The 13,042-nt window shown below is 41.4% G+C and overlaps 1 protein-coding gene across 1 annotated transcript; it reads left to right on the forward strand.

Annotated features, from left to right (window-relative positions):
• Positions 1–8,144: 8,144 nt before the first annotated feature.
• Pif1 (Pif1 DNA helicase) lies at positions 8,145–10,736 on the forward strand. The gene is made up of 3 exons (XM_065234389.1): positions 8,145–8,497; positions 8,624–9,372; positions 9,440–10,736. Exons 1-3 carry the CDS (start codon positions 8,314–8,316, stop codon positions 10,484–10,486), a joined length of 1,980 nt encoding a protein of 659 aa, XP_065090461.1. The 5' UTR covers positions 8,145–8,313; the 3' UTR covers positions 10,487–10,736.
• The last annotated feature ends 2,306 nt before the right edge of the window (positions 10,737–13,042 follow it).

Genomic DNA, 13,042 nt, shown 5'->3' on the forward strand with positions numbered 1-13,042 from the left:
CACAGTCACCCGCGGTTCGGGCTAGTACGGGAGATGCATTCGCGGAAAATTTATCACCCTTTCTCTCTCTCTCTTCCTATAGACTGCCGCAGACTAAGATGGAAACCAAGTAATTCTGGGCAGCTGCAAGCGCGAGCCAGCGGAAACCATGTGCCAAGAATCTTTCCCTTTTACTCTACACGGTACACACGCTGGGTACACGCTTGGCTCACAAACTTTTAATTTTAATTGGCACTAAAATTACTTCAATTTTTGCTTTCTCCACTTTTCCGCGCGCGTCGTGTCTGGTGCTTTTCGGACTACGACGGCGACGACGACGACGAATACCACGGTTCTTGCGTTTCCGCTGCTGCTCTCGAACGACGGCGGCCGCAACGACGAAGACGACGGCGTAGTACCAAAGAAGAAAAAAAAAACGGCAAAACGACGGTGGTTCGAAATTCGATAAAAAGAAAACACACTAACGGGGCGCGGTGAAGAAGAGCTGCACTTACGCAACGTTTTATTTATATTTGTCACTCTCTTCTCCCCCTTGACGGTTCTCCCTCTGCTTCAACACACGCAGTATTTTGCGTTAAATTGACGACATGCCCGGAGACTGACCCCGCACGCACCAAGTTTCAGTGAATTCGGTCCGAGACATTCGTCGCAATCGAAGCCATTTTTTTCGGACCGTCAATTCGTCGGATTTCAATAAGCTTCGGCACACTACCCTTCTGATTCTGCTGGACTAGACTGGACGCCTTGTGACCTTGCTGCATTAATCAGCTCCCAGTCGCACAATGTGGAACATTTGATTCGGTCAATCCTCACCAAACCCAGTTAAAATTTTCGCTCCGGATACGACGAAAATCACTGCATTGAATCTATTTTCTGTTCATCCTGTCCTGTTTCGCGATTCTACTCCTTCCTCTCGCATCACTCTTCTTCTGTATGGTTACTGTTACTACAGACGGAACGGTTGGTTCCGATCCGACGACGGCACGTCTCCCCCAACTGGCACTATTCCTATATCCTCTGCCGCCACACGACCAGTCTCTCTAGTGACTTTCAGTAGGCCCTCCGCCGCCGCTGCTCTTCTTCTTCCGTTCCTTCTTCGGCAAATCTTCCAAATATCACACACTTTAATCCCACAACCAGTGAGAACAAGCTCGCGCGCGCGACACAAAACAGAACCTTCGCGTTTGTCTAGCAAAACATGTCTGCCAAGTGATGAACCTTTTCGAAAGAGAATTTTTCGCTATGTTATGCTAAGAAACCCACACCAACAGCCCACCGTGTACATACACAGGCTAGACACAACAAACTCACACCAGCCCGTTTCTTCGCTTCTCTCTCAACTCGCAACTGGCTAGTGTGAGTACCCGGACAAGCGCAAGCGAGACAGCTGTACATCTTTTGCAAATCGATATTTTTGCGCAATTCTATCCCCGTAAAAAAAAGAATTTATTCACGTCTTTTCCACCCTCTAATCGAGCACTTTCAACATAATTTCCCAAAGTCACACCACTTTTCCACCAGTCTCAACCCTCGTCCAGCGCAAGCTCCTCACAACCGATTCACTTTTCGCCGATCAACTTCCAGCACACAAAGTTCGCGAGTCCACGAGACAGACGATTCTGTCCTTTTCGCTGTCCCAAAAACATCCCGCGAGAGCGACGCTCATCTCCTTCACTCTCGCACACACGACCAAAGATTCATGAAAAATCGACCTGCAGATTGGTGCCTACACACAAACACATGCTTCCCGCGAGACGGATCGCGAAAGCCGTCGTCCGTCGCCGTCTCGATGCGCGACGCTGGCTAGCGGCGGCGGGCGGTGATGGTCGCGAAATGTGAGTGTATTGTGTGGTGACGGTGGTGACACCCATACAAACGTCGTTTTCTCTCGGTCGTCTCATCGTTCCGTTCCAGCCCAACGCTGTTCAATGTGTTTGAGAGATGGATCTCCTCCACTCGAATCTCGATGGGTTTTCATTTATAACCCAACAACAATACCCATTAGCGGGAGAGCATAAGCCAGTGGAAGAGACGAGGGTTGAATTAAAAATTCGTCTGGACGCGCGAATGCAGAGCGGCGACAGCGACAGACACATACACTCATGCAATGGCAATAATATCAATATCGCGGACTGACGGATGCATGGATGGATGAAGATCCGCGACCCACCAATCAAGACGAAGGGACGGCAGAGAGATTCAATGACAGCTCTATTGGCGTCTTGCAGTGAAACTTTTCCAAGCTTTCGCCACCTACATTTCGAAGTGAGAACTACTAGAAGGAGGATAGTTTCCAAATTTTCCAAGTAAAACAGACGCTTTTTGGGGCAAATCGGTCCATTAAGAAAAACTAATAATTTCCCGTGGAAACTTTTGCTTGAATCGTGTAAGAAAACGTGTTTGAAAACTATTTGTTATTATTTCGGTATGGATCGGAGATGTTTTCATGGCAAATTATGCATAACAAGTTTGCACCCACAGGGAGAGGTTACCTCCTGCGCAGCTGCATTTTTCAGAAAATGGTAAATATGTGAGATTTACACTAAGATGAAAGTGGAAATTAAGTTCATTTACTTATGAAAGGTTGTATCATGCTGGTGGTAATGGAGAATTGGTTGTATAGGACGCCAATATTAAATAAATGTTCATTTTGGCCTTTTCTAAGAAAACATATTGATACTCACAATTTTCGACGGAAAACGCAACGGAACTTGCTTTACTCAACACGCACCATACTATAAAATGGTGCTAGATGGTCTTCAAAGTGATAACAAGAATACAAATCATCTTTATTTTGAGTAATTGAGCAATTTACTTCTGTTTACATCATATTTACAATGCAGCATTGATGGAGCCGCGAAATGAAATGAATATATCTAATGAAAGTTCAACTGGAAAAGTCAAAGATGCATATCAGTCTGATCGTGAAAACGTTTTCTTCTTCAATTCGAATGTTATATTGGAAGGATTTTACACAGGCTTGATGAAAATTATGATTTAACGCTAATTTTTACGAATTTTATATGCAGTCTGTCAACATTATCATCATCATGCAGTGGCGACATCTGCGTTGAGATTTTACGGCAATCTTCCAATTATTTTCCACGATTTCTAAGCTGGAACGGGGTGCGAAAATACGAAAGATTATGAATTAGCATTAATAACACAGATGCCACAAAATATGCAAAATCCAAAACAGTAGATTCAATTTGTTGTTAACATCATGTTTTATTATTGCTGATCGCATCTGAAACTGTACTGATCCTAAATTGCAAAAAGTGTGATAAAAGAGCGAGTTTCCGTCAAATCGTGTTGGTGTCTTCGGAGCACTTATCACGGCAACTGATAACCCTGATAACTCACTCACTCAGTCGAATTCGCAAAAACGTACAGTCCAAGGTGACTACATATGGGTGTTATCTAGGCGAGTACACGTTTGTTTGTTTGTACACGACTAGTTTGTCTCATTTTCTCCTTCTAATGTTGTCATAAAAGAAGGAGCAAAAACAGGGGTAGTAAAGTGTGGGAACCCAACGTTGGGTATAATCATATTTACCTACTGTTGGGTACAACTAACTTACTTTTGGTTAAAAAGCTAGTGGAAAATTCCATACGAACTGCACACAAGTAAATCAAAATTACTTTGACCCGCTTTACCTACTTTTGGGTTCCTGCACTATAGTGCCGAGATGAGTGAAAAGAACTTAATTTTGGGTACTTTTTTCTAACCGTGTAAGAGAGGTGACACAGTCGGAAGAAGTGTTAGTTTGTTTACTAAAATGAACCGCCCATTTTGATATGGCAAGTTTTGCTATAAGAAATGCTCCTCGTGTTTATTGGCGAAATTCACATCAAAGATTGATTAATTGCGTTGGAAATCAGTTTGGCACAGCATTTGTGACCAGCATACACCTTCCGGTCGTATGAAACAGCTCAAAAACTGTCCAAATCCGCAGATAAAAATTTTTGTTTTAAATTTCTGTATGGCAAAATAGTGAACTTTTCGTGAACATTAACGGCAAAGAACTCACCAACTCTGGGAGACCGTGAGTTCCTGCCCACCTGTCTTAAAAACATCTCGGGGTGTTATAATCAAGAGGGGAGGTGGCTGTCAAATACGAACAATCGTCGCCTACCTCGCATGCCTCGCATAACTGGTTCCAAACGTAAACAAGCCATAAGAAACTTACAGCGTTTGTTTACGTTTGGAACCAGTTTCATACGAGAATGATCAGTAGGCTGATTTGACAGCACGCCCCCCCCCCTCCAGGTTATAATGTGTCAAATTTATGATTCAGCCATGTTGGATTTTTGTATAACGGGTGTTCAATCAAAAATGAGAATTTTTTCAGTCAGCTAGTGAAAAAAACATTTTTTTTTCAACACGAATTCAGTAATTTTTATTTAAAAAAACGTCAATGAATATTGGAGAAGGGGCCCTGGTCAGCCGTACGATGCAACTGAGTCGCGATGCTCTCACAAGAGCGCTGGACTGCACTGAAATCATTCTCATTTTTTATTGAACACTCGTTAGAACAGCGACCGAGTTTGTTTACAATTTGCTCTAAAACCACACATTTTCTCCCGCGATCTCCTCGTCCATATAGTGACCAAGCTGTATCACCATGGTGCACTCTAAGCTACGATAACCTAAAATTATTGGTATTTTTACCGATAAAAATCGTTACTTTTTACTTTATATATGCTTTTTTTTACTATAAATTAGGAAATGTCCATGATAAACGATAATTTAGGCACAGACAAACAGACATAACACATTGAATATTTCTCATTGTGAAACATCGTTGCTAAAACATTACCATTATCTGTTGAGTACACTGTGCACGGATACAAATTTTGTTCATTTAAAACAAAAATATAAATGTTTATACTCTAAGCATATGAATTATTCAAAGTAAATTGAAAGCATGTTTAAAACTAAAATATTTATGTTCGAATTAAATTCAAAAGCATGTTTATTTCAACAATATAGTGGATTTCTCTATGTTTCGAGGGGTGAATCGACTAGCTTGGGACCGAAGAGAGTACCAACATAGAGGTAACTCTAATACCCCGTTCACATTACAGCCTATATCACGTAATATAGGCGGTCTTGCAATGAGCACTCATACATAGGATTTCCAGTGAAAACTAGATGTATGAGTGCTCATTGCAAGACAGCGTATATCACGTGATATACGCTGTAATGTGAACGGGGTATAAGACTAGAAGGTCCAGAAATAACGTGCTCAACTTTTTGGCTCAGCTCTGGTACTCTCTTCGGTCCCAAGCTAATCGATTCACCCCTCAAAACATAGGAAAAACCACTAACCCCTCATTTTATCTGTCAAACTTTCATAGCGAATCAAAAAAAACATTGCGTAGTACTAGAATTTCAACTTGAATGGGGTACGTTAATCGTTTGCTTGGGACCAATAGGCTAGTCAAGTAGTGAGCCAATTTAAAAAACGTTAGTTTCGTATTGATTGTTGGTACCAGAGCTGAGCCAAAAAGTTGAGCACGTTATTTCGGGACCTTCTAGTCTTAGAGTTACCTCTATGCTTATACATTCCATAAGACAAACCGCAAAGGTCCTATAAGAATGCATAAAAGGTACGTGTGACCGCTTATACATTTTATTTGACACATGATCTTCATTAATATTTTGCAAGGCGTCTGCTTATTAGTTGACTTATACATTTTATGAATAATCTGCATACTGAGAACAGATAGAAATACGTCACTGCCAACAGCTGTTTCGTGTAAAAAGATAAACATTGCAATATATTTAATACGAACACCACTAACCATTTGCCTATTTCACTAACATCAATAAGCCCTTTGGCCCAAACCTTATATAAACGTCATTGGTATCACCTCTATACTAATCAGCAGATATCACATCACATGCTGTCTATGCAGAATTTGATTTTTTTTTGCGTTTTTTGATTATTTTATGTTATAATTTTATTAATCCTGCAACACTTTACGGTTTGGTTAACCTCCCTCCTGAATACACCTTGGATCACACACATGACATGACATTGTCTCTCTTTTTGGTGATCGCACATCACTGGCCATCTGTTGGTGCACGAATGAACTTGCTTAACTAAGCACGGTCGTTGAATTCAACTCAAGTGAGAGTTACGCTAATTCAAATTTGCAAAATAAAATTTCTAGAAAAAACATCTCAAAAAGTCCAATTTGCTTTGATCAATTCACTTCATCGATTTTCTCCTTCATTAACTCAGCTGAAAAACCTTTCATGTTGAATTTGACGTTTTGAACGCTAGATAAGAACCTCCTTTATCAATCTATGTGGTAAAAATAGCACAAAATCCGTTTGCATAGCAGAAAGTCGGACCTTTTGAAATGTTCATCGAGATTTGTATATTTTCTTCAAGACGACACACACTCAAAAAATCTCTTCAATGACATTCTTTTTACAGGCATTCACACTAAGATTACATAAAAACAGACGTAACTCTTCATTGTATATCTTCTTTCACACATTTAACGGTTGATTTGAATATTATCAGTTCCGCGAACTACTCGCTGTAGCGCTGGCATTGGATCACTTTGACGTTTCTATACATCCAATTGAACTTTCACGCAATATTGTTTGCGAGTTAGCGAGCAAGCTTGTTTTCCCCGAGAAGCCCGAGAGATGTCGTTACTTAGGTCATATGTTCTGAGATACTATGTTTTCAAGAAATACTTTTTCAAAGAGTTACGTCTGTTTGTCTGTGCTAGGATTATTGTACCGAAATCTGTGAAATTTTACCGAAATCACAACAGCTGAACATTCGATAAATAGTTCGGTGTTTTTTCACAGTTTTCCTGTAATTTTTAAACGAATATCGTGTGAAAAATTACAGAAAATCTGTGAAAAATTACAGATTTCGGTAAAATAATCTTAGTATGAAGCATGGTAAAATAAAATGCATCTGAGTGAGTGTCGTTTTCCCTGATTTACCTTTCCAATAAGGAGGAGCAGTAGTTCCAGCTAGAGCTCTTAACGTTCTGCTAGAGCAGCTTTACATCACATCCGGTACATACAAATCAAACCCGCTGATAGCGGTTGTCTACTTCCGGCATTCAGTGGATTCCAGTTTTGAGCTAGGTTTAATTTTGACTTATTTTTACAAAGTTCAATAGCAATTTACCCATTAAAATACAGACGATGTATCCTTTTCTGTGGTGCTTACACAGAAAAAAAGGTGGTTGAATATTACATCCAAACTGTTGCAACCAGATCAATTCATCGGTTGTGTAATATAACGTTGTACGATGTACATCGATTTTGCGAACAAATTTACATCCATTGATGTAATATTGTATCTGCTTTTTGCTATTACATCATTATTTCATACATCAGCTTGAATTACATTGATCGATACACAGCAAAAAAAATGTAATATCGATCAACGTAATTCAAGCTGATGTATGAAATAATGATGTAATAGCAAAAAGCAGATACAATATTACATCAATGGATGTAATTTTGTTCGCAAAATTGATGTACATCGTACAACGTAATATTACACAACCGGCGGAAGATCTCTGTGCAGCTGTTTGGCTGTAATATTCAACAACTTTTTTTTCTATGTATTACATTTTTTTTTGCTGTGTAGTGATACGCTAACCAACTACGTTACTGCACGGAAAGGAATTTTGTAGTAGCACTGAGTTCCTCGCAAATCACTCGCTCTGGGTTATTCTCATTAGCCGTGTGTACACGCGGGTAACCAATAAATCACGCGTAATTTTTCAAATAGACCAATCTACATTGATCGATTATCTTCATCGACACTCTATTTCATTAATAACGTCTTGGCTGCATTCATATTTCGTGTTAATTTTTCTAGATAGTCTGTTAAAAAAAGCATTATTTAGAGTATTGGACGATTATAACAGCTAAATATGTTTTTGGAGCCGAGTTATTAACGAAAGAGAGAGTCGATGAAGAGAATTGATCAATGCAGTTTGGTCTATTTGAAAAGTGACGCGATCTCGAGAAATAAAATAACACGAATAAACAGAGCTGCGCGCTATTGAGAGTTCACTCGTGGCGCGCGGGCAGGTGTTTCGCGCGGATTTGAAATTAAACGTCAGTTGTTCCAGTTATTTTTCTTATTTGCGTTGCATCGTCGTGCGGGTTGTGGCCGAATCGCGCTTAAATGTATTCTCTCGGATTGATCGTGGTTCTTTTCGTTTTCGTTGGACGTGTCTGCTGTTGATACAGGTTCCTGTCTTTCAAGGAAAGGACAAGAAAGTTTTTTTTTGCGGTTGTTGTGATAATTTCGAGTTGAAATGGATCCCAACAACGCTAGCCTATCCTGCGTTGCAACCATCGACTGGTTGAACACTCAGGGAACCACCATCAAGAAATTGGCCTACAAACAGGCCACCCTCCGTCTGGTCCGGAATACGTTAAAGGAAATGTTTTTGGAAATTTCCGCCGAAAAGATGAAGGCCATTAAATTAAAATTAAAAGGTAAGATTGACAGGAAAGTTTGACTCATTAATTTTAGTCGGATTATTGTTTATCTTCTTATTAGAATTGAAAAGTCAAAGTAACGGTACATTGAATTTAGCATAATCGATTTATGTTCTCCCACAGGAATTAATGTCCACTCTAAGTTCATGGCAGAAGGCAAGGCCTCTATTCGCTTTAATGACGAAAAATGCACCTTATTCTTATCTAACGCGCCACCGGGGCTGCTTGTTCAATTTTTGAAGGTGATATTCGTCAAGATTACCACGGGCCAGACGTCCAATGAAGAAACCAAAGAGGAAATGCTGAAGAAAACCCGTGCTCATTTGCTGTCGGAAAAAGCAAATCAGTTCGATGATATCAGTCCGGTTACGAATGCTGAGTTGGCCCGCGCGAAGAAGCTGGCAGTGGGTAATGGTTCCAGTACAACACCTTCGGCACAGCAAAAACGTAAACGTATTTCCGGTGAGGAGCAAAGACCTCCTCCAAAGAAGCTGTACGTTCCGTCTCCCCTGACCGGTAACATGGAAGTTGTAGAAGTACTGAACGAACAGCAGAAGATGGTGCTGGAAGCTTGCAATTCAGGACGTAGTGTATTCTTCACTGGATCTGCCGGCACAGGTAAAAGTTTTCTCTTAAGGAAGATCATTTCGACACTTCCACCGGATGGAACGGTGGCGACCGCTTCGACTGGTGTCGCTGCTTGCTTGATTGGTGGTACGACTTTGCATTCATTCGCCGGAATCGGAAGCGGTGAAGCTTCGCTTCAACGGTGCTATGAGATGGCCTCTAGGCCTAACAGTGCTCAGATCTGGAGGAAATGCAAACGATTGATTATCGATGAAATTTCCATGGTGGATGGAGACTATTTCGAGGTAGGTGTTGAGTAATATCCAATTAGTTATGTAAATATAAAGATTAAGCAACTCTTTTTGTCAACAGAAAATCGAAGCCGTTGCTCGTTATGTTCGTAAAACCGACAAACCGTTCGGAGGAATCCAGTTGATCCTGTGCGGGGATTTTTTTCAGTTGCCCCCAGTCGTAAAGCAGGATAAGTTCTCTCGAAATGCTATGTCGCAGGATGTTGCTGTGCCGTTGGTTCGATTCAGTTTTCAATCGAAAGCCTGGCGCGAGTGCATTCAGAATTCGTACGAGCTTTCCGTCGTTCACCGACAGAAGGATCCCGAATTTGTCTCCATTCTAAACAGTATTAGAATCGGTCGTGTAACACCGGAAATTCGCGATCGACTGGCGGCGACTTCCAAGCAGCAAATCGAAATGGAAGGCATTCTCGCCACGCAACTTTGTTCCCACACCAACGATGCAGATTTGATCAATCAATCGAAGCTTAACAATCTCTCGGGAGAGGAAAAGACTTTCCATGCAATCGATAGTGATGCCTACATGACGAGGCAATTGGATCAACAGGTCCAAGCGCCTGGTAAACTTACACTTAAGCTGGGTGCCCAAGTGATGCTATTAAAGAATCTCAACATTGCCGAAGGCCTGGTAAACGGTGCTCGTGGAGTTGTGATAAATTTCGTCCAAGGGTACCCGTTGGTGAAATTCAAGAAACGTGAACTGCTAGTCAAACCGGAAAAATGGTCCATCAAAACGGCGGGAGCCGTCATCATTAATCGTTGTCAACTGCCGCTGAAACTAGCTTGGGCTTTCTCAATCCATAAATCTCAAGGTCTGACGCTGGATTGCGTCGAGATGTCATTGTCCAAGGTGTTCGAAGCGGGACAAGCCTATGTGGCCCTGAGTCGAGCTCAGAGCCTGGAGAGCCTGCGGGTGCTGGACGGTAAACAAGTGTGGGCCAATCCAACCGTACTGGAGTATTATCGTGATTTGCGCCGGCAGATCCGTGACCGTGAGCTCATTACTCCGATGGCTGTGAAAAAGAAGGATGGTGGACTGAAGAAGTCTCTTTCCTCGATAGGATTGACCAAGTCGATGATGGCTAAACCACTTGTGACGATTAACTAGATGAATTTTGATTCTAAGCTTAGGCATAATTTTATTCATTTTGTTCATTTGATTTCAACTTTCATAGCTTTCGTACCTTAATTTTAAAGGAAATTCGCTTCGCGTAGCGTACAAGCAAGTGCATTCGACATATAACTAGAAGAATTTGTACTTAATGATAATTGACGGAATTAGTGATAAGTACCATCACCCTATTTAGATAAGAAGCAATCCTAACCTTGAACTTATAACGAAAATTAAAAGAGCAGTATATGACTAACTAAACTTAGATCAGTTTTGTTGATTGTTAGATATCTCACGATGACGTCCTCTGCCGAATGACCCAAATGATTATGCAGGGTGCGTGTGTGTGGTCGTAAAAGTTTTCCATAGCTTGACCAGGAATCAGGTTCATATTTTTACATGTGTGACCGAGGCACCTCCTCTTACGTTGTGGAATTTCGAAAGAAGCTCAACATTTGAGATACAGTGAACCACTTAGTCAAGCATTCTTTTTTCCTTGATTTGTTTTCCGTCGATCTTGTTTTCCGTGCTGAGCACCAATGCTACCGAAGCCAGGGAGGCAGCTCCCACACCTGGACCCTACCTATCGACCCATCAACTCATGAACCGGGGGCCAACGGCTTTACTTCCCTTCCGAAGGAAGGCGTGATCAGAGATGATTTACCTCAGAACATCCCGGCGACGCCGACTGGGATTGAACCCAGGCCTGCAAAACTGACATCTGCCGCCGTGTTTGCGGAGAATATTTATCCGCGCCACGAACATACATTTATGAGTTGGTTCGTGTCTTATCTATTTCAGTCAAATTATTTTTATCTAGATAAAACTTTTCTATGGTTGTGACAGATGGGATCGCTGCAGATTCGATTGACAATTTGTGCTTTACGGAATAATTCGATATAAAACCACCGACAAACCGACATGACACTTAATTTTGACTTATGCCCGAAAATCGTAAACGACCGATTTAAATGTGCAGTGATCCGAACTGTCAAAATCATAGGATTTTTTGATCTAGATAAAAATAGTTTGTCCAGAATAGATCAGACACGAACGAATTCATAACTTTTGTATGCGGGTTCATGGCTTAGCTAAATATTTCCCGCGAACACGGAGCCAGATGTCAGTAGTGTGCTTTGGTCAGAAATTTTATTGTTTTTACTATGGCAATTCATGTCGGTTTGTCGGTGATAAAACTACCGAACAGTTCGGTAAAATTATCGAACAGCTCGGTAATCTTGACACTTCATCGACTAAAACGTTCAGTAGTCATTTCGTTTACCGAACGTTCAGCTGTTGAAAGTTCGGTAAAAAATTGCCATGGATCCTAAGCGCCATCATCCAGGAAAAATTCTAGTAAACTTTCCCGGTTTAATGCCAACTCCCCCTATTGTGATAACCACTTCCGATTTCCATGCTCTTCGCATGGATCTTTTGAACTCAAGTTTTCACTGCAAATTGGCCGTCGGGGCGAATCCGTGTATTGGCTGACAACTTGTACCTTACTAAGAAGCAGCATCATTTTTTTTACTCCCGACATCAAAATTGAACGTGTGTTCAAGGTTGTCATGAAAAGTCTGCCCAGCAGTGAATCCCTGCATCAGATTAAAGATGAACTGACAAAATTACTTGGAGTTGTGCCACTCCAAGTAATCAAAAAAATGAAATCCCGTCCTGGCGATTCACGGAACGGGATTTCCAATGATTTTTATTTAGTTCACTTCAAGTCTAGTGAACTAAACAACCTTAAGGCCTTAGAAAAAGCTACCCTTATGCTCCATGTCCGAGTGAAGTGGGAACACTTAAGGAAGACTGGAGGAAATTTCCAAAACCTCGCCCAGTGCCGTAAGTGCCAGGGATGGGGTCACGGAACAAAACTACAAGGGACAACCCTATAGGATTGTACGCAATGGTGACGTAGGACTACGTGGTCTTATATAGTAAATCTTATTTGTTAAATGCAGCAGGAGCTTGTGTTTTGTGTAGGAATAGGAATTTGAGCGGGGTTCTCTCTTAGTATGACATGCTTGACATAGATGGCCCACAGCAACTCACAAAGAGCTACTGATTCCGATCAATAGCGGTGCAGCTTCTTCCTCTTTCTATGGATGCTCATGTGGACTGCAGCTCACTGCTTGCAGGCTGCCTTTCGTTGTGTACTGGCGAACAATGTTCAACGCTACGCGCCGAAAGCACTGTTGCTACTACAGCTGATGCCGACGACCGGACACCACCACACACGGTGTTTGGAACGGAATCCGATCAGCGGTTGAGGTCAGCCTTGATAGCTATCTGCTTGCCTTTCGTTATGTACTGGAGAACACCATCACTCACCACGCGGTGATTGAATAAACACCGTTTGGTGAGACCAGATGGAATTCAACTTTGAAATCTGTGTTAGGGAGATCGCTTTTCGCAGGCAATCGGTGATCATTCAGCTATACATTTGTGAAATTTTCAATAGTGACAAGTGATTTTCAATTTTGAAAAATTATAATGTCTTAAATTTAACAGATGCGTAGAAATGTATCTGATCGATTGGTTATAAAATTA

Source organism: Ochlerotatus camptorhynchus, unplaced genomic scaffold (genome assembly GCF_037179485.1).
Source record: "Ochlerotatus camptorhynchus isolate MF236.1 unplaced genomic scaffold, CSIRO-AGI_Acam_v1.1 ptg000038l, whole genome shotgun sequence".
NCBI classification, from domain to species: Eukaryota; Metazoa; Arthropoda; class Insecta; order Diptera; family Culicidae; genus Ochlerotatus; species Ochlerotatus camptorhynchus.

Bases quoted from the DNA above. Each gene is read 5' to 3' on its own strand.
- Pif1 (XM_065234389.1), top strand. From the start codon at position 8,314: ATGGATCCCAACAACGCTAGCCTATCCTGCGTTGCAACCATCGACTGG. The intron at 8,498-8,623 runs GTAAGATTGACA...GTTCTCCCACAG, and splicing joins CATTAAATTAAAATTAAAAG to GAATTAATGTCCACTCTAAG. The intron at 9,373-9,439 runs GTAGGTGTTGAG...TTTTGTCAACAG, and splicing joins TGGATGGAGACTATTTCGAG to AAAATCGAAGCCGTTGCTCG.